The 23123-nt window shown below is 39.9% G+C and overlaps 1 protein-coding gene and 1 long non-coding RNA gene across 2 annotated transcripts in view; one reads left to right on the top strand and one right to left on the bottom strand.

The window, feature by feature from the left end:
• The window catches only part of gabrb3 (gamma-aminobutyric acid type A receptor subunit beta3), a 28433-nt gene extending 9613 nt beyond the window's left edge, over positions 1-18820 (bottom strand). Inside the window, exons 1-7 of the mRNA XM_056378736.1 lie at positions 18645-18820; positions 18458-18549; positions 18302-18369; positions 7116-7336; positions 5118-5200; positions 4349-4486; positions 2043-2195 (exon numbers count right to left, since the gene is read on the bottom strand). Of these exons, the coding sequence (XP_056234711.1) occupies positions 2043-2195; positions 4349-4486; positions 5118-5200; positions 7116-7336; positions 18302-18369; positions 18458-18549; positions 18645-18724 (835 nt within the window). The 5' untranslated portion in view covers positions 18725-18820. The remainder of the gene's footprint in view (positions 1-2042; positions 2196-4348; positions 4487-5117; positions 5201-7115; positions 7337-18301; positions 18370-18457; positions 18550-18644) is intronic.
• Positions 18710-21649, top strand: LOC130170986 (uncharacterized). Its single transcript, XR_008828062.1, has 4 exons — positions 18710-18830; positions 19808-19945; positions 20885-20993; positions 21513-21649. It is a non-coding gene; the product is annotated as an uncharacterized LOC130170986 (long non-coding RNA).
• The last annotated feature ends 1474 nt before the right edge of the window (positions 21650-23123 follow it).

The raw sequence follows: 23123 nt of genomic DNA on the forward strand, positions 1-23123 counted from the left end.
AATACCATACTTTGAGTTATATCCGTCATTTTCTACAAACCCATTCAACAAAATAAGCCAAACTTTTGAAGCTGTAAGAATGAACCAAAACAGGAAAGCTGATCACTGTGAAACCAAAACAAAGAGCTAAAAAAGGCTAAAAACCACCACACAGGAGGCTGCAGACTGCTAGCTGCATAACCAGCTTCCCCTTTCACATTACACATAATCCTGTGATCCATTGTTGTTATAAAATATTTGTTGGTGCAGTTTTAACTCCTACTTCCAAACTGTTTAAACAACCAAAAACAACACATCCCCTGTTTAAGCCCTGTTAATGTCCTGTGCTGACCAACAACACCCAACATCATCATCATCATCATCATCTTCTCAGGTCACAGCGTGGCAAACTTCATGAGCTCGACATAATCTCACAGCAAACGCTCTTTCTACTGCGTAACGCCTCTGAGGGGGAAGAGAAGGCATCAATCATAAACATATCCCATGTAACAACACGCTTCACATCTTCTACCGTGTAGCCATCAATTCAGAACATCCTCATTACCTCCCACTTGAATGCCACCTATTTGTTTTTCTTCCTATCTCCTGTTTGTTACACTACCTGTGCGAGTGCGACGGCGTACAACTGCAGCAAAGCACCGTCAAATTGCTGCTTTGCAATTGACCGAGAGGAAAGTGAAAGAAGAGATTTGCAAATCACATTCTGAAGAGAAATGTGGAGCTGGAGTGAAAATGAGGCTCCTCTGGGAAGAAAAAGCTGTTTAAGAGTGATTTTTCAACACCTTGAATGTAGAAGTTATAACGTGTTGTTGTCAATGTTTATATCCAAGTAATCTTTCACTGTGTGGTCTATATTTGCTGTAATAGTCAGTAAGTGCACTGCATCATCTTTTCCCTTGCTCTATGTGTCTTATTTCTATGATTTGTTTTGTTTCTCAGCTGATCCTGCCCATCTGCAGCGACCACTGAGGAAGGCATTAGCTGAAACATTTGCGGTTGTTACAGACAAAGTGAATGTTGGCGTGACGTGAGCGACGGCGTAAGTGATGATGTATCTCACCTCGTACTCGGCCGCACAGTTTAATAATCAATGTCACACAAGCAGCGTTTGCACTGCGATGTGTTTCAAGGACAGAAAATGAGACGCTGCATGTCACAGTATGATACACTAAAGTTTAGTAATGCAGATTATTATAAGAGGACCTGCATCCTCCAGTGTGTGTGTGTGTGTGTGTGTGTGTGTGTGTGTGTGTGTGTGTGTGTGTGAGAGAGAGAGAGAGAGAGAGAGAGACATAGAGTATGAGAAGGTGACCCAGTAATCACAGTGTAGCCTATAGCATGCAAAGTTTCCTTAGATTACAACTAAGACTGCTGTATCACTTTTTGACCCGTCATCTTTTCTAGTATAAGATCACCCGACCCGCAGCATCACCAGTTCAGATGCTGCAGGGATTTAATGAACTGGTTTTTGAGTGTTTAATTATAGTAAATTATTTATATTTTAAGTATTAATCCGTTTTTTTGCAGTACCTTTGCAGTAAGTATTTAGTTTGCAAAAACATAGTTTTCATATAATAATCATAAAGACGGTTTTACTAAATCGATATTATAATAACGTATGCAAATAAAAATTGAAATAAAGCTACATAAATGAAGGAAACAGATAATAATTTTAGATTTAGATCAACTTTAACTGATACGCGTGCAGTCGCAGGATACCTACACATGCACACGTCACACATGTACACTGTTTACATGCATTTGTCGATATCAGTGCAGTTCGATCGATGTCATGGATACCAGTAAGATGTCATCTTATAATGTCTTTTTGACTAATGTTGAATGGAATAATTTGTTTCAAGAAACTCATTTTGTGTCGGGGTGATATCCTGGTTCCTGTCGTCTGTCGGGTTTGTGGCGTTGGGACAGAGGTTGTCACTGTTCACGAGCCTGTAGGTCCAAAACCATAAAACACAAAAGACATCTGTCTGAAGGTGAAACTACAGACCTGAGGTCAATCTATTGCACGGGACACATCATACCTAATGCAACTCTGGCAGCCGAGGCATCATAATTTATCCAGAATGACACCCAAGATAGGATGGTGATGAGGATGGAGGGCATGTACGTCTGCAGGATGAAGTATCCAATGTTTCGCTTCAGCTTGAAGCTCAGAGACAGTCGAGGATAGGCACCTGCAGCACAAAGAGAAAGGGAAGGTGAAGGGGAAATAGTCCTCTTTAATTCAAGAGGAACACTGGGATGTCTTGCATTTTGTTTTGGTTCCTATGGCAATGGTCTCATGAACTGGTTTCGTCACCATGGAAACAAGCAAGTGTGGTTTAAATTGCAAATCATCTGATAAAATTTAGCCTTGAGATTATCTGTGAGCAAGCACCACGAAGCAGAGCGAATATAAAACATTATAAAATGTTTACTTACACACACACACACACACACACACAATAAAAAGACAGACAGTTTGATATTTTGTGAAATTATTTTCTCTCTAACTAAGAGTCAGATGAGAAGATTGATACCATGCTAATGTCTGCATGATACATATGAAGCTACAGCTAGCTATCACTTAGTTTAGCTAGCACTGAAAAACAAGGGGAAACAGCTAGCCTGGTTTTTGTACGATTTAAACAAATGAAATGTTAAGTGTTCGAGAGCTTTACAGGTGCTAATAGGCGGACAGAGCTAGGCTAGCTGTTTACCCCCGTGTCAAGTCTTTATGCAAAGCTAATATCTAAGCTAAACTTAAGCTAACAGACTGCTAGCTGTAGCTTCATATTTACAGATACGAGTGGCATCTCTCGGGCATGAAAGTGAATAAGTGTGTCTCTAAAACTATTCAAAGTATTTCTTTAATTTGACTAAAACATTTTCATATCATTTACTAAATAAACAACAATGCAGAATACAAAAATACTTACTTATCCCATCAAAAATATACAAAGTAAAAATCCTGTAAGCTGTACTCTGTGGTCTAATTTGTGTCCTGGATGTGAAACGCTGACAAACCAACATATCTGTTATCAATGTTAATTGTTAGCCGCCCTGCTAAACTGATAATATCTTATTTTCTTGCTCATTTACACCTGAATAGGGACAATACTGCTGAGAAGATTGTACTTGAGACTCTCTGGTGACATTAAAGTCTATGCAAACAATATTTGACCTTGTTGCCCTATAATGGTTAATTCTGCAAGCTGACTGAGTGACTGAACCTGTGCACCCAGTGTGTGCCAGACATTATGTGAGATGTAAACAGCATCTGCAGATTGTCCTGAGAGCTTTACTTGTGTTAAGACTTGAACCTGATTGTAATGAGCTGTAAAACCGCTCAAAGCATCGTCCCTCAGAGATGTTCGGACAGTATCCATCCTACTTGACACTAATTCAGCAGTGGGAATAATCACTGTTTTGGTGCCTCTGAGGTTTTGTATCAAAAGAGAATAATTCATGCTGTCGGCGCTCTGCCTGATGAATACATTACACTGCTGTAAGCACAGGCACCGTGCTTTTATCAAGAGCTTCAAGAAACAAAAGGATAATTGCCTCTCTATTATTATTCCCAGTTCTGGTGTTCTGGTGAGCGAGGTCATGGTTATTGTAATTAAGAGCCTCATGTGAAACTTTAAAGGCCCTAAAAAATGATTTTTTTCAATCAGCTTTTTAATATGAGTGATGGGAGCGCTACGAGAAAACATCCATGTGCGTGTACGTACTATTCTTGTGAACGCGCTATTTCTGTAACGCCTAGAGGGAACCTCTTCAGATTTGACACAAACATTCATTTGGACTCAAGGATTAACTGATTCAATTTTGGCGGTCAAAGGTCAAAGGTCAAGGTCACAGTGACCTCACAAAACACAAGGATTTGGCCTTGTGAGCGCAATATCTATGTAACACCTTGAGGGAATCTCTTCACATTTATGTCCACTGGGACTCAAAGATGAACTGATTAGATTTCGGAAGTAAAAGGTCAAAAGGTCAAAAGGTCACTGTGACTAGTTGGAACAAAGGAGAGTTCTGTGCACCAATCAATCAAATTTGATCAAACCTCATCCACACGCTCCTTATGAAGCAGATTAGCTGATTTGAGACCAAATATTTTATGTTTGATGTTGCTTATTTAGGCATGAATATTACATGTTATAAAGGAATACTTAAGAGATTTTAAGTTTTCCGCTGCTTTAAGGGAACTAAATTGAACACGAACACTGGTGCAGTTGGATTTTAGTTAGAAAAAAATGCTACGACATTTAGCAAAAGTGAGAAAATCACTCTATAGGAAGCTATTTCTAAATCCAATAATAGATAGAAAGAATTACATATTCACCTGTGGAAAAGACCACATTCCTGGAGACCAGTTTGTAGTCGACTATGGAGAACTGAGGGAGCTCGATGCGCGTCACCCCGGTCACTGCAGTGTCTCCTCCTTTCCAGTAGAACTCTATATCATCTGTTGTGTAACCATCTGCAAAAAGAGACGTAGAAAAACAAGCTCAGGTGTGAGTCTCACGAGTGGAACAGCACTGAAGGCGCGGTCGAGTCATTTTGTTGCAGGAACCAACAACATTTTTTTTTTTTTTTTTGTTTAAGTGAAATCTGGGTGTCTAATAGCTGCAGGTGATTTACAATAAATCCTATAGATCACATATACTCGTCTGGCTGCAGGTGCTGATTGCATGAGATGTAAATCTTTATGAGGACGTGTGTCACTGCAGGCAGACAGACTTATACCACATGCGTGGGCTCCGTGACTGTCGGTAGTTTATGGCAGCAGAAATAGCCAAATATATCATCAAGATGTATGACGTTGAACTAATTATGACCATGCTCTACCGTGGAAATCACCGTCTGGTTAAAACCTTTCTGTATACAGGAGAGGGCGAAGCGAGCAATCTCACTGAGATACGACAGCTTCATAAATCCAGAGCAAATTCAGCAGTGGGTGCAGTTTCTGTCTTCATGAGGTGAGGAGTGTGAGAACCTTTTTTTATTTTTTTTATGAGAATCAGAGTGCTGTTCATATTTTTAAGTGATGAGAAACTGAAGCTGTCCGCTGTATTTCTTTACTAAGCACAAGACGTGGGGCTTAAACTTACAACTCTCAATTTCCAGAGTGCAGTTCTGCTCGTCCAGCGGGTATCTCCTCAGATCCATCATGCAGGCCGCCGTCGTCGTGATTCTGAGTTCAAACCAAAACAAAAGAGAAATACACATCACTTAGATGGCCTTGCTTTTAATGGTGTGGTTCGTTTATGAAGACACATTATCGAAACACAACAGAAGAAGATGCGATTGCAAATGCACGGAGAAGCGTTTGCTTTCCGTCTCGTGTAGAAACAAGATAAAACTATTTTCAAACTGAACAAATAATGAGTGAGACACAAACATCCTGTTATTGCAATGATTTTCATTATTATTTGTTTGAGAGTAAAATTCGCTGCCGGTTGCTGCTAATGGCTCTATCAGGCTTTCGAGTCGCAGTTCAAATAAACATGAGGAGAGTGACAAGATATGAGTTGATATGAGACCTGCTGTGCTACCATTAAGTTGTAAAAATAACAGTTTAAAAGGCTTCAAGAAAACAAATAAAACATTTATCCACTTCAAGCGTCTTGTGCAGATTGGACAGATATGTGATATGTGATAGTATACAAGCCAAGAGTAAATGCAACCAATAAGCATTAGAGATGGATTGCCAGCTAATCACTGAAACCATCTCGGAGGTGGTGTGAAGTGCTGAAAATGTATAAATACTTGTACGTAATCTTTAACGCTGCCAATTCTATCCGACTGCTAAAACTGCTATCTGGCTAATGGAGATGCATATATAGAATCTGTTAATATAAGTCTATCACGTCTGGATTTCATTAGGATATGAGACACTTGAATGGCGAGTGTAGATGAGCCTTTATCTATAATCAATGCTTAAATAATCTGTCTTATCATAATGAACTAACTGAAGTGGGAATTACTGTGATGAAGATGACGTCATGAAGACAAAGGTCTTAAAGACAGAAACATCAGATCTGTGTGGAGCGAAGAGAAGACTGTAACGATGCTCACATTAATACATGAAACAAATTGAAATGTCATATTTGCATCATGTTTTCTACATAGATTTTTGCCGTTTCAGGTTCGACTGACGCTCTTTAATTATGTCATCTCTCTTTTTTGTTGCAGAGGTTTAATGGCGGCAAACTGGAAAATGAGCAGCATCCAGCTGTTTATCTTGACGAACCAACTCCTCGTATTCACGTAACGGTAGCGGATGGAAACACCTCTTTTGCTGATTTTCTCATCATTTGGACCAGTGATGTCAAAGTGATAAAGTATTTCTTTAATACTTTCTTTCTTTATTTTCTTTCAGGAATTGTGCAAAAGAATATATAAATGAATTATTAATCCATCAATAACTAACTCCTATTAGTTAATTAGTTAATTCATTTAGCTTCTGCTTTTAGCCTTTCCATGACACCCTGGGCCTTCAGTGCTGGTAACACCCACTGGTTATCTCTCCAACCAATCAGAGAGCTTGTTGCATCCCATGGCCAGCTGGGATTGATTAGCCTGGTTTTACCAGCCGGAAAAAAGGAAATGGAAATTGAAGAGGGAATCCAGGTGTGTATTCCCGTTTGCCTTTTCAAATTGTTTTTCAAATTCTATCATTTATTCATGAATTAATAATTTATAAATTTTGTATTCAATGAGTGATTTACACTGTTTTTGTCAAATATGAAATTAAGGAAATGCTTTATTATTTTTCCTGTGACATCCACGGTCCTCCACAATAATTTGCCCGACATTTGGGTGGAAACCTGGTTAGTCATGATCGATGTTAAGCTACCGTCAACAAAACTCAACATTTCCTGATGACTTTTCACATTAAAAGCCTACCTATAAGAGAAAGGAGTACGCAAGACTTTTAATGTTAAATTCTTGGGGAGGGTGTCTGGGAAAATTTACATTATTCTGACGTCAACAAGGCAACAGGTAAACATGGAGGAAGTTTAGAGTTTTCATTAACTGGGAAACGGGAAGACTTGTTGAAAAAAAATGGCCACCACGCGAGAACTCATGGCAACAACAGTGCTCACCTGAGGCCGTAGAGAACAGTGCCGTCCGGGTGGAGTCGGATCATACGGTTCTTCACGGTGACACCGTGCACAAAGGACTTCTTGTCATTGAGGAAGTAGGTGTCAGGGACCCAGAGCTGGTCTGCTACTCTGTTGTCCAGCGTCAGGTTGAGAGGGATCCCTGCGTAGGCCAGCCTCTTATCTCTCCAATACTGCTGGAAGTACATAGTCAGCGTGTAGTCCTGTGGGAGGTACAACAGAACGGTCATGTCGCTGTACTTGACAATAGAAATTGGTCAGAGAAGTGCAAGGGCAAAGGTATGAATAATGTAGTTTTGTTTTAGACATTCGCAATTTCCTGAGGCCAGTGAAGGCAACACTGTCTAAACTGAAGTCAGAGCCTTTCTTACAAGGTTATCATTTTTATAGATAGATAGATAGATAGATAGATAGATAGATAGATAGATAGATAGATAGATAGATAGATAGATAAATTTCATGACATATTACCAGCCATACATGCTATAACATGAATCTATTTCAATTATTTACAAGTGGATCCATCAAACACAAAAGCTTTTCCCGGCCTTTAATGGAGCTCTTTACTAGCTCACTTGGCTTTGTTCTGCTGACTAATGTTCTCTTAAATAAATAAGCAGGTCTCAGGAAATAAACAAAAACTTGGCTGTGATGAAAATGCCTACATTTCAATCCTCCGGTGCGATGGCATATTCATAATAAAGTGTTCAGAAATGCTTGGATTTTTTTTCTCTGGTCATAAAATGTCTCTTTTCAACACTGAAGTGATTCACTAATGAACTAATGGTTGGTCTGTGTGGTTCTTTACCTCAGGAACTACTGACCTGATTCTGACAAGAAGAAAAAAAATAAGAATTGCTCCGCTTTTGTTGATTCGCTCATTACTCCGTACACAACACACGTTTGCAAAGGGACAGCTGCATCATGCATGGCTGACAAACTGTGGGCTTGTTTTGTGTTAGGAGTGAATTACATCGATATGACAGTATAATATAAAATAATATCGACTCCTATGAATAATTCAGTGTGCTTGTAGACTCAGAATATGTATTTGTTCTCTTCCCCTGTATCAAAAAGTTACCTCTGAGCTGTAGAGACTATTCAGTCAGTTTTAAAAAATGAAACGATGAAAATACAATATTCCTGAATCTGCATATAAACAGAAAGGTCACAGACACACGATCAACTCTTCAGAGCAGGTTAAGCTTGTGTAGTAAGTAATATAAAATCCCTGTCTTGAGACCTGGCTGTTTTATTCTTTGTGTCTCTATAGAAATGCCTTCACCCATCCCGGTTCTCTTTCACCCCCTGTGAACAGAAGATGCCCTCATTACGCTCCCTCCCACATGCAGCAGAGGTGTGGGCTGGGTGAATCAGCTTTACACAACATCTCTAACACTACAGAGATGGAGCCCATCCAGAGTGCCAACCCTCTCACTCAGTGTCTGGACCGCAACTATTTTAGTCTGTTTTAGATCCTCAGATCCCGCCTTAGCAGTTGTCCTTGACTGCCTTAAACATTGCTTTAGCATCTCATAAACAACGCTATACTAGATCACTCAATCTGTACACACTGTACACACTGTACAGTACGCCCTCCTGCTCCCAGGACCCTGGGGTCCCACAGGGCTCGATGCCAGGCCTAAGCTTATTCCCTACAGATGCCTCTGTGTCGGTGTACAGGGAGACTCCCTCAAAGGCACTAGCTGCTCAGAAACTGGCTCAAGTGCCTGAGATTAATTCATTTATGGAAAAAAAAGAAGCTAAATCTCCATGTTTTGTTGAATCCAAAATCTTCTATTTCACCGTCATAATTTCACCTTGTAGACTTACTTTCTTATACTTTGCTTTATTACTAGTACATATACTTATTCTTGTACATTATTTTGTCTTAATGTGTTTTGTATATTTTCAGGTAAAGTGTTTTACACTTATTTGTTATGTAATGTAAATTTCTGGCACTGTGTGTATCAAAAAAACAAGATCTGGTTTGGAGCAATGGTTCCCCCCTAGTGGCCCGCGAAGGTAATGCAAGCAGGCTGACAAATCATTTGCAAATTTTGGTGAAAAAATGTAATTACAAAAAAAATGTAAATTAAATAAATTAAATGATACTTTTTACATTTTTTTTACATTACATTCTTCTTTTAACATTATAAATGTTTAAAAAAAATCCTTTCTTTGTGTGACCTTTCCCCTGTCAAACAAAACGATGGAGCTTCTCCTGCTCTCAGTTCAGTCCTGAGTGTTCGATCATTATCATTCAAATAAAAAGTGCTCTGAGAATCTATTATTGGCCTCTGCAGTGTTACGAGGTCGGATGTGGGCCGCCAACATATTTTCAGATTTTCAAGTGGGCCATGAGTTGGAAAAGGTTGTGAACGAGAGTGACTGAGTGTAATATCCCATAATATGCCAATTACATTACCAATAGCTCTATCTGATAACAAGCGCTTTCACACACACATCCTACATGTTGGCTTCGTACCTGTAAATGTGACTGTTCTTTGTGTTTAGGCACACTCAGGAGCGCTGCTGTTTGTTGTCAGATATTTAAACCACTAGAGACAGAAAGAGGTTTGTTCTGAGCACCAGTGAGTAAATGAGGCCCAGTGGGAGGATGACACTGTCGTGTCATCTTCAGCTCGGAGAGTTCACAGTCTCATACATGGTTACTGTGTGCCAGTCAAATATCGTCTACGTCAAGTTAACACCAAGATATCTGCTGGGAATACAGGAATAGCACTAAGAGATGCCTACCCCATACGGGGGGGGGGGGGGGGGGGGGGGGGGCTTTTCATCACTCCAGAAGACAGCTGAGTGTTCCCAGTAGGATTACAAAGTGTACTATATGTATTTTACAAACAATGCGTTTAATGGTTTCGGTCTCTGCATCCTCCCACACAGCATTTAACAAACCTTTCATTACGTGATTTCATTCCGTTCACTGTCTTAAAAGCAGGCTACAAGTGAGTCGCAGGTGAGCTATTTTTGTGGAGTAGAGAGATCAAGAGAAAACTTTTTTTTTTTCTCTGTTTCATTATGGGAAGTTTTCAGTCTGAAATTATTCTTTACACAGCCATCTGTGACAAAACTCAACAGCAACATCTGACAGGCATCACGCCGGACCGCGAACGAGCTGAAGGACAACGTGTGCGTCTATATTCAGAGTTGATTCCTCCAGGGAAAACAGCACATAATGTCATCGTTTGAAATCCAGTCAATCATCATCTTATATGATTTAAAAATGCACAAAAATAAAACTCGGAGCATTTCCTCTCAACGCACAGCGTAAAATGTAGCTGCAAAAACCAAAAGTACCTCAGCCACAATTAGTCTCACCTGGAATCAGGTGGGTCTGACAAATGAAAACCCTTTAAGTTCCTGTTTTATTTGAAGCATCCTGTTAGAGTGACGGGTAAAATGATTCTGCTGCACAGAGGATTTATATTCCTGAAGGGTCACACTACCGGCATAACCACTATTGTGTAACAGTAAATGCAGCATTGTTCCAGCCCCAGTGTGAAACGCAGCATGCTGTATTTATGGGACGACATCAGTATTTCTCGCTGAGATCTCCTTACCTTCAGAGTAGCTGCGGCCTGAGGCTTTCTTTATGTGGCTGACTTATTACAGTAACCAAGCGCTTCCATATAAATCTGGGAGAACATCTGTAGTATGAGATTTTTAAGGGTTCCTTCCTCCGGGCAGAAGGCGGATAATGTTAAAGTGTCAAAATGGATGGGTCTTAAAGCGCATGATGGATTTGTCTTGCAGCTGACTCATACTATGGCTGCTGAATAAATGTGTAACAACAGCACTGGGAGGATCTGCTTTACAGCTTAAGGTGCTTTATACACCTGGACAGGTGCTTCTCTGCAAAGCTAAAGAAACTCTGAGGGGTCACGACTCCCGGAGTGATTCCTCATAAATACACAAATATTGCATTTTGTTTCCCGGAGTGAACTCGTGCAACATGAACGCCTGGTTAACAAGGATTATTAAAAATAACAACAGAATGAAAAAAAGACACAGAGCAGTCTTAATATCCAAGCTAAAAATAAAGGAGTGGAGCGAGTAAAGTCAGAAATATATTAATAATCTCATCTCCTAGACAACAAGCTCTGCAGCTCGCCCACACAGGCTATAATGGGCCAATACCTTGTGTGACTCTGGCTCTTTGAAAGGATGCCACCAACACCTTTACGCTCTCCACGTCTGTGAGGGAGAGAACAAGTTCTTCCTGGGTGTGTACAGTACGACGACTTCGACTGAGCTGTCACTCACAAGTCCTTTACATTGATTTAGCACTCGAAATGCTTATATATCACTTACATTATAGATATTTAAAATGAATGATGGACACATTTACTCACAGTATGTCACGGTTGTTGAAAATCATGTAATTAGGTTTGAACTCTTCCATTCACATATATAATATAATATAATATAATATAATATAATTTACAAAACTTTTTTCTCTTTGATAAACACTTTTTCAGGAATACATTCACTACTCTATGGGCCACACTCAAATCCAATCAACTCAGGTAAACGTCACATATCAACATTAGAGCTCGACTGATGGATGGGCCAAGCAGATATATCAGCTGATTTCAGCTGACTGCAGATATATTTACATCGGCCAGAAAGTGGCGAGAAATTGCAGTTTATGTTTTCAAAAATTATAATCAGCCAATTTATATCAATATCAGAGATTTAGATCAGCATCACCATCACCATCATCACCATCCACACCATCATCACCATCCACACCATCATCACCATCATCACCATCATCACCATCATCACCATCATCACCATCATCACCATCATCACTATCATCACCACCATCACCACCATCACCATCATCACCATCATCACCATCATCACCACCATCATCACCATCATCATCATCACCATCATCATCATCACCATCATCATCATCATCACCATCATCATCACCATCATCACCATCATCACCATCATCATCATCACCATCATCATCACCATCATCACCATCATCACCATCACCATCGCCATCATCACCACATCATCATCATCACCATCATCACCATCATCACCAGTGCCTGTAAACCTGGGGATCCACTTCCTGCCTGGGTCTATGTGCCAAAGTCTTTTCCTCCTGCTCACAATAAATTCTCTTTTACTTTAAATTTCTCATCCTGGTTTTGTTCCTCTGATTAGTCTCTCCTGACTGAACTAATTCACGTTATATCTCGTTATCGATCGTTCTCGTTATCGGTATCCATTTTTTCATCTAAGTCTGAGGAAGATAAGAGGTTTTTCCCCTAAATGACGAACAAAGTCCTTTGAGTTTTGACAATTTTGGCCACTGTTCATTCATTTACTCAAATTACATTAACAAGTTTAACAGATTGAAGCCCCCCCGCCCCAAACCCCACAAAAAAACAAACAAGACTTGCTCTAAAACTACCTCTGGTAATGTCAAAGTCTCCCCAGAGGGAGAAGGCTTCAGATGAGTAAAGGATGGGCTGGTTCAGTGAGGGGTATTTGGAACAGAGCTGTGTATCACATTGAAAAGCATCCAGCTATTTCTAAAAGTCAGGGAGATGAACTTGATCTGAGGCCAAGTTTTCTCCTTTTCTTCTCTCCTTCTCGCCACTTTACAACCTGCCTGTGTCAGGGAATAACACGGGGTTAATGTTGTTTGAGACTGCAACATAACAACACAGTGCCGCAGAACAAACACGGCTTTAAATTGTGATTTGTTTGTTTTGTAATTTCTGTAAAGACTATTTTTGCTGCCTCATTAACAAACACCTCTCCCTCCTTCTCAATGATCAGTCGCTATTAAATGAGATTGTCCTGACATGGTTATGAGAGTGTCAGTGAAGACTGTCTACAGCTGTAATGTCACATTTCAAAATAAGAGAGCAGCCAGTGAAATGGCTACAACCCAAGAATCATTGATCATCAGGTAAGAATCGACTGAACTGCAGATGATTCGGAGAGATGTGACTTTGTTTTTCCTCTGCACCGCATGTGAGGAAAGACGGACGTACAACCAACACAAGAGCTTGAAGATGAAGCGACGAGAAGAGACAGACACACACTGCATTGCAGATCTAATCCGTCTGTTTCCCTCTTCTCTTCTGGTCCAGCACGACTCTAAACTCAGCACCAACAACCGACACTGATTTACTAAACGTAGTCACCCATCCTATTAACAGATTAAAAGTTGCTGCAAATAACACACAAGCACACACACGCGCACACACACATACATGCATGTGTGCACACAAACACACAATGTAAAAACAACCAGTCAGCAACTCATTGCATTGAAGTGAGACAGCATTTGTTCTTTTTTTTCCTCCTTCACACAAACAAAAATTAAAACAAACAAAAACAAATAAACAAATAATTAGTTTTAGATTTAGACAGATTACACTGTCTTTAGTTTAGCTTTGTTTTTTTAATGTCAGGGCAAAGTTGTGTCTTCTCTTTGTGACGTGCACAGGACAGATCTGTGTCTCTTCAGTCGAGCTGTACAACAGATGACTGACACATCTCGTTTTCACTCGGACGTCAACGTGAAGGTTTCCATGATCTGACTGGACTGTCATTAGTGTTTGCTTCAGATCTGCAAACTGGAAAGACACGGCAGCTATTCTGGAAATGTCAAAAACTTCCGCCACCAACCGCTAACAACAACAACAAAAGGTTTATGAATAAATCTGAGGAGGAAAAAAAAAAAAAAAGCCATAGAGCTGCAGAATCGTGCTTCAGTTAACTGAAGTATTTGTTCACAGATTTCAAGATTCTCCACACATTCCTCTTTAGAGTTAGTCTGGTACAGAGATGTCAGTCCAGTCCTGCTCATCTCTCCTGCTCAGGTTTTATCGGTCAAGGTCACTGAGTCGTAAAAAAGGATGATGATTTTCTGTGTTTAACATCATCAAATCTTTTTGTCACTCCATAAACCATTTCAGTGCTTCCACTGATATTCTTCTCTCAGCAGCTTCAAATAATCTAGCTTCAAATTTTAAATATGAATAATAGCATTTTACGATGAAGTTTAGATAAGTTATAATTTAGGTTAACTTACGGCTGTGTAGGTGCAAAATGTATTTTATTACAAATCTGAAGGTGTGAAATACAGATTTGATGAAACTCATAATCATTAAATAACACAGGTGAAAATTCATCAAGTGCAACCGTAAACATTTACTTAACGCAGTAAATTTGTTTTAAACTCTCTGAGCTAATGACCACCAGTAACAGAGTAGTGTCTATGAGTTGTGTTCAATATTAAATCAACTCATATGAAATGGAAGAGACAGTTTGGGAGTTTTTCTTTGCCAGATATTTCCCTGCTTTGTCCTCATGTTCGTAAAGTTTTTGTTTGGACCCAGAGCTCAGCTTGCCTCTTATTGGACATATGAGATATAACAAGACCTCTGGAAAAGGCTTTGGAAGTAGAGGTTGAATTAACAGATGAAAATGATTTAAATTCCTCTGTGAAGTAGGATGTGAATTTCGGATCTGGATGGAAGGGTTAAACCGGGCGGCCGGGTTCCTGAGGTTATACTGACACAACTGTATTCCCTATAGAGCCGGAGGTAACTGATTGTAGTGATATTTTTGGAACAAAGAAAAAGTCTATCCTTGAATAACATTTAGAAAGGTAAACTCTTTATCTACCAAATGCGGAGCCCTCCATGCATCCACACAACAATCAACTCACATACATTCAAGCATTATTATTTGAACTGGCTTGTGTTGCAGAGTTGTTGGACTTCACTGTCTATTCACAGAGCTTTTACAGTTTTAAGATTTACACCACAAATGATCAGAATGAAGCTAACGGTTAGCCCCGCTCTGGGATTGTGCAAAATTTCACCAGTTATCAGCCTGTTAACTGTCAAACACAGACAACGGACTCCACCTGCCAGCGCTCATACGTGTGTGATAATTCTGATGCTGCGTAAATGGCACCACTTGTTGCCGTGCGGCGCGTGTGAGGTGCAGGGGTTGTTGATAATTGTCGCTGGTGACATACAAGTCAAGAGTTGACCACTAGAATATGAGACTGCTACTGGAGCATCACAATAATATATAATATAAATAATGTTAATTATGATGCTAATATGTAGTGAGCTCTTTACATCCTCCTCCATTGAAGACAATGGTAAACCAACAAAAATGATGAGGATGATAATTACCAAAACGACACAGAAGGAGACGAGGCATGACGGCTCATCTTGCTTGTGAGGGCTGTTAATATGTGGACTGACAGAGTGATAGACCAGTTGGGTGCAGGATGCCGGGACTGATTGGATTAAAGAATAACTCCAGGTAATTGCAGGTTCACAGCAGCTGACAAACAGTAAATCTGAATCAAACACTTGTTTGGACGGTTATAAATTTTCTTCAGCAGCCTGTCCAGATATAATCAATAAACCAAAACCCTGTAGTGACATCAGAGTAAACGCCTCAAATAACATCCAGTGACAGATCCTGATATTTTAAAATGTGCAAAGAGTGCTGTGTTAAATGTGAGGTACCTCACAATATTTTAATATACTCAGTGTCACTCTGCAGTCTCAGGGTGTTGGGAGGATTCTCCATAAACACACAGGTTCGTCTGCAGCATCGAGATGCTCTAGTGAGCAAAATGTGAGAAGAAGCTGCAAATGTCAAAGCCCTCTGGGGGGGGGGGGGGCAGCTTAGACAGAGGAGAGAGGAACAATCTAATGTTGTTCAGGACCACAGATAAACTCCCACTGCTCCTGCAATACCCTGAAACGTGTGATCTATAGCTCCAGGCATTAAAGTAAAATGGAGGAACGGACTTGAGGTCACTTTGCTTCCTAAGTTTGCCACGTTCGAGCGGCCTGACTAGCGATCCTGCTGGTTTCCTGTGTGTTTGATACATACATCTTCAAAAGCTGGATATTTTTGGATATCTGACAAATAAAACAAGTGACTCTTTTTATAGTGCCTCATGGACAGGATGCAATCAGCTCCTGGTGCTCTATCATTTGTATTATGGGTAAATCATTTTTAGCACATGCTCAAGTGCCGCTGGGAGTATTTATTTTCTAGAGAGGTCCAATTCCTGCAGCCGGAGGAAGAGCTGTATTTCCTCTGTCCCATCTGCATGCCTCCAACCATTAACACAGACAGGCTGATACGATCGCCACTGAGGAGGCCAAATGCTTTCACACAGCACGGCTACACAGACAAGCAACTCTCAAGTTAAAAGCAGGTGTGGTCTCTAATCTGGAAATTAAGTTTGGCCCATTAAGTGCTGAAATTTACGTGACTGATTATCGCTTTCCATGTATAGGTCTCTATTTAAACAGCCTCAGTTTAGAAGTCGGATTTTGAACTAATGACAACAAGAACTATGGCTTGGATGATTAAATTGGTGCATTATTTATGTACAATTTTAAAACAGTGAAGCTAACACACAAAGGGCACTAGTCATCCTACATGTAAAGCCAATTATTGTATTTCAGGTGTTTTTAAAGACACTGTAGACAAACATAATGTAGAAAAATGCATTAAAAGTTTGCTGAATTAGCAACGTTCAGACATCTATCGCTAGGTTCCTTCAATACTGAAGAAAACTTAAAATCATGATGATTCTCAGAGAAGTTCTGGAGTTTTGAGGAGCGTCTTTTATACTGTGGTGATACCCCCAGAAAGTGTAAGACACAGTAAATCTAAAAATATGTGTTTCATGTTTATGAGTTCAGATTCAGCTGAGTTATTACTCTGAGAAAAAGTGTGGATTTTGTCATTTAAGAAATCCAGTTACAACATGAAAAACGAAAACCTCTCAAATTTCATCCGTCTGCAACAATAAAATAAGCTTTATCTGCATTTAAAAAATATATATATAACCATTATATGTATATATATATATATATATATATATATATATATATATATATATATATATATATATATGTATATATATGTATATATATAACCACAATATTTAACATGACAAGCTGAAGCTAACTCAACTGTCTTAGTTGAATCTCAGTTGTCACTGGAGGCAAGTGTTTAGCTTCTCTGTGGTTCTCACTGTCCCTGCTGTTGTGTAGAGATGCATTAAAATGCACCATGGGTACATTTCATCACACACACTTGTCAGGACAGCATGTCAGGGGCTATTTCCTCTTGGTACCATGTGATCAGGCATCAAGCTCTGTCAGCAGTTCACACCAATGATAGATGGCATACAGGCATTAAACTGTAGAACGAATGGTGTGCCAAGCCCGTCATTCATGCACACGCACACACACACCCACACACACACCACACACACACACACACACACCCACACACACACACACCTCTGAAGGTCTGGCTTGCTTTTTTTATGGGGAGAGGACATGACAACAGGACTTCCTGACCTTATCTCCTAACAGGACCATTAGGGCATCGCTGCAAGTCTCACAGCCATGAAGCAGGATTTAAACCAAACAAACCACTCTAGACAAAAGCCTCTGTAAACTGGTTTTATCAGTTTACATACAGCAATTCAGGAGGTTGTAAAGATTACTGTGTGTTGTAGTTTTAGATTTAGATTAGTTACAGTTTTAATGTTAATACGTCATTTACTAATGATTTATAGAGCAGTTATAAGCCATTCATAAGAAAAGGTTGTAAAAATTAATTTTGGCTAATGTTTACTTTCTAACAAGGCACCATTTATAAAGGGATATTATAATGGCTTTATTAATCCTTAATAAATAATTTACTGATGGTCTATAGATCATTTAAGAGAACAATTTGATAAGTGATATGCTCCCATATAACTGCTGAGATGAGAAACCCATGATTTATTACTGGGATCCCCAACATTTACAAATACATTTTAACCAAATAAGATAAACACCAGCCAAAGGGTTTTTTTCCACAACCTGGCAACCAAAAATTCTCTTAATGATGGCAAATAACTGATGTATAAAGCTTTAGTAAAATATTAGTTAACCATTAATAAAAGCAATAGTTATAAACACTTTCTAAATGAACTGAATCCCTCACTGTAACACTTTACATAAATTAATTTCCGGTTTATTAACAGTGAAAACAAAGGTCGTCCAAAGCTACAAATGACTCAAAAAAAATGTATAATGAATAATGTATAATTGTATAAAACTTACCATGTTGACTTCTGACACCATGTCTATACTGGCCACGTCTATACTCATGCCAACAGCAACCGGTCGACCTTAAAATACACACAATAAAGTTACCTATGGACTCGTGGGGGGAAGGAAACATTCAGGGAGCCATTAGGGTGAAACGGACAGACATACCTCCAAAGTCTGGTCGGAGACGAATGTCATATCCTTTCAACAGTTTATCCACGGTCTCTTTGACAAAAGACATGTTCCCCGGCTCGTTGACGCTGAAAGAGAACAAAACAACAAAGGATGGGAAAACTCTGTTGGAAGACGGACACCGACACCTGTGTCCGGTTTGATCCCCCCATCAGACACTCACCTCTGAGCGCAGCACATCACCGCCACGACCAGCGGCAGAGAGAGAAAGTCAAAGAGCCCTGTTTTCCGGGATCCCCACATCCCTTTGCGCGGTGTCTGGAGGGGTGGGTGCTGTCCAGCGGTCAACAAATGACTGAATGAAGAAGCCACGGTGCTCAACTCTGGCGCTCCCCCCCCCCTGAATCAGGTGAGACTACTCATGATGTCTACCCCCCCCCCCCCCCCCCCCCCCCCCCCCCCCCCCCCCCCCCCCCACCCTGTGCTAACATGCTGCATGAGGCAGAGGCGCGCTGACTCGGGTGTCAGATGTGTTCATCTCTGCCTGTGATACGGCGGCGGAGCCGTGAAGCCTCGGTCGGGCTGCTCCACATCTCCAGCAGCCGTTTAGCAAACATCCATCACAACAACAGAAATCCACAGGTCCGGAAAAAATACACTGCGAGCTGTCGCCCAAGGTTTCAGAGTTAAAATCCTTCTTCTTACAAACTCTGAGTTTGGGAAAAGAGTCTGCGCGAGGCTCTCCTGGTAATGATGAAAGGGCACGTGACAGTCTACTTATAGGAGGTTATAAAAGCGGCTATCCTGACCCGAGAGTCGCAGACAGAGCAGGAGGTCAATCATTGAGAGGCATATCCTATAGGGGCTAGACCCTCACTACCTGTAGGAAAAATACGCTATCTGGGAAGCGATGAGAAGTTTCTCAAGCCAGGCTTTTTAATTGTTGAACAAAGAAATTAAACATTTTTATTCTTACAAAAGGAATAGTTGAATTCATTAGCAATAAAATAAACAGCTCTGTTAATTAGTAGGCTATATTCAATCTTGCTTCTGCTTATTCGGTCTGGTGTGACCATTAGCTAGCTTTAAGTAGATATTACCTTTACAGGTGACATCGCTGAGCCAGTTTAATGACTTTATTACTCTTCACTGCTACATGCTAATGTAGCTTTGCATATGGACGGTAGAGACCTGTCCCTACTAATATTTGAGTGAACTCCTTTGCACTTTGTTTGGAGTGAAATCATATAAGATCATTCCGATGTGGGCTGGGCTCTAGGAATGGGCATGGTATCCTTAATTTTTTTTTAACCATAATCATAAAATAAATCAATTTTAAAATGTGCTACTCTGGCTCTGATGCAGCTGTCTGTCTCTGATCTGTAGTTTCCACTCTGTGATCTGGAACAATGTCCCGCCCACAGCACGACGTCACGAGTAACAGCCTATCACGTTGAAGGCTGCTGTGTACACAGACGGTGGACGAGGGTAGCGCCATTTAACGGGTGGAGCTGTGTGTCGAAGGTAAGACAGCAGAAATTCCTGAAGCTGTAATAAACATCACAAATTCTTCACACTGAAGTTACAACAACACCACACTCTGATGAACAAGTTCGTCTGTTGGTTCAAGACACAGCGAGCGAGAGAGAGCGAGAAGCTAGCGCTAGCTGCTAAGCTAACGTAACTAGCATCAGAATAGCATGTAAACAACTGCTCAATTAGCGAAAGTCCTTAAAAAGAGCAGAGAGCTCTGGGTGCTAGAGCAAAATTAGTGTAAGTTTAAATGTACAGCAGGTAGTTAGTAACTGTAAAGAAAAAAACAGCGACTTTAACTGTGTTCAGACAGAGCAGCAATAAACTACCAGTAACAGAAACTCCACAAACTGAAGATGAGACACTGCACTGACGTCAACACGTCAGTACGTCAACGGTCATGAACTACTGTTGCTAAAAAGACATTTTACTACAGTAGAAGTAAAATCACTGTGTAATATTAGATAAAAGTACAAAGTGAGTCAGTTAAAATGTCTCTGAGTAAATGTGTTAAGTTACATTTTAAGGGAAGAGGTAAAACATGTTATATGGTGATAATAATAATATATAATAAAACTATTAATTTAAAGAGCATCTTTAGGCTGCCAGGTGTATCAGTGCACAGGTGAGAACAGCACTGAAATCAACCAATTAATTCCAGTCAGGCTTATTGCGGCCTGGGCATACAACTGACAATTACTAATATACACTCAGTTGGCAATTTATTAGAAACATCCAGCTAAAACTAATGTAGTCTAATACAACAGTCCTGCAGTAGATCCTCCTTCATGAAGATTATAGTGTACTATTTTGTTTATTTTTTGTTTTTTTCTTCGTTTTTTTTTTAATTTGAAGTGTCGATATACATAAGAAGATACATTTGTGTTTTTAAGTACTAAAACCATCTCAGTATAACATTTTCTCTCTCAGGCTTCTCTCTGGAGGTCTAACAAGTTAAGAGCGTTTTGTGTTGGCCCCTGAGCCTCTCTTCTGATTGGCTGAGTGTTCCCTGAGTGATGCAGGCCATGGCCAACCACAGGTAACAGACTGTAGCCTACAACTGTTGCTTGCTAAAAATTCTGTTAAGAAAGACTTGCAGTAGTCAATGAGCACAGAAATGAGCCGAACAGACGATCAAATTTGGACGATGGGTCCAGGTGGGTCATGCTGGGGGCGTGGCTAAGGGCGGTGAACGTATAGTTGTGATATAAAAAAGTTATGGACATCCTGATGGATCGGTTTAGGGCTCAGTTCCTGAATACAGGCTGTGTGCATTTCTCTGTGGCCTAAGCGCTTTGATACTTTCACTGTATTAATATAGAAGCTAGACCTACTTTATCGAAAAAGACATGGAAGTCTCACTTTCTACAATATGGGACCTGAAATCCGGCCCTGATGACTTGGTTCATGGCAGCAGAGAGAGAGAGAGAGAGAGAATCTTTGGATCTGGTGTGAAATACTTTTGCGTCGCTCAATTGCAGTTGTTGCTGTGACGAGAAATGTTGAGAAGAAATCTATCTGTTCTTTCTCTCTGAGCTCTTTTTTTTGTTTCCTACAGTATTTTCTGTGGTGAAAGAAGTTCAATATCACTGCAGGGAACGAGAGTGTGCTTCAGCTGGACTCTTCCCAACAAATTTCTTCATCTGTTTAATCAAGAAATAGTCACTGGTCTGCAGCTACATTTCAGAAATAACATTCTACTGCTTTTTATAAGTTTTCATTTTTTAATATCCTTCAGAAAACAACATTTAGGGAATGATTCTTACCTTGTATCATAGATGGCGTACAACTTTTTGTTCCCATCAACAGCATTCCTGTAAAACACAAAAAAGCAAGCTGTTACTTTCTGTGTCAGTACAGTGGTGAGTTTGACTGTTTGACCCTGCTGGGGTTTTGTTCCAGTTTAAATCAGTGTCAGAAAACACAAGTACCAAAGTCATAAAATTGCTACAGTTTCAAAAAACAACAAATCTTTTAAAATTGAAAAAAGAAATCCACCCCTATACGACAGTCAGTTGTAGGTGAGTTGACCCTAATCCTGGTGGAAGTGAATGCACAAAGATGAGATATTCTGTGTGTATTCTGACTTATATTTGTGCTGCTGGCGGAAGTGTATGACACATTGAAATCTGGGTATCAACTAGCAGAATCAGGACAAATATACAACAAATATGCTGTCATTGATCTTTGACTGCATGGAACTGGGGATCATTGCTGTGTAAGTTAACATGAGGCTGTAACTGTAACACACAGCCCCTTAACTTTTTTTCTATTCTGCATATTTTAGTTATAGACAGTTTAGAAAATTGCATTGATGTGATACAGTTACATTTTAAACTCACAGAAGACTTAAACCTTTACTATATGATGATCTCAGGGCTGATATCTCCCTCAACCTGTCAAATACGTGTAACAAACAGTTTGTGCAGTAGATTAAGATAAGATAAGATAAGTCCTTAATTAGTCTCGCAGTGGGGAAATCTGCAGTGTTACAGCAGCAAAGTGGATAGTACAAAAGAATTGTAATATGAAAATAACAAATACTAAAAATTTACGAAAGATAAATAGCAGATAAATAATATAATGATAAAGTATAGCAACATATTTACAAGTAGATATTAGAAATATGTCACAAAATAAGCATAACGGATATTGCACAGTTTGTGTGTGTCAATTATTGCACATGGCGAGTTTGTCAGTGTTTGGTGTGTGTGTGATCTACTGACTGCAGTATTTGTTATACAGTTGGAGCTCACCACAATAAATAATGTACGTAAATGGAACAGAAGAGAAGCATTGTATGTATTTAGTGTAATGGGGATCGGTCACACACCCGATCTGGACTGTATCGGGCTGAACCCGATCCGGCAGATTAGATCAGTGCATCCCAACCATCCACACAATCATAGAGCTGTGGAAAAGGCTAATTTTAACCAGCTGACAACTGAAGAAGCACCACATTGGTTTATCAATATAAAATTCCTGTACTGATTATTTTAGTTTTTACACCCACAAACGATGATGTTTGTTCAGAGATATAGTGTAGAGATATAGACACAGTCTGATGATTAGATGTTTCAGGGAGGTTTGTGTGGATGTGAAGATCCCTCTAACGGTTGTCATTGTTACTACTGATACTTTATCCTTTTTGTTCTTCCCTCTTCTTCCT

This window comes from Seriola aureovittata, chromosome 6 (genome assembly GCF_021018895.1).
Source record: "Seriola aureovittata isolate HTS-2021-v1 ecotype China chromosome 6, ASM2101889v1, whole genome shotgun sequence".
NCBI classification, from domain to species: Eukaryota; Metazoa; Chordata; class Actinopteri; order Carangiformes; family Carangidae; genus Seriola; species Seriola aureovittata.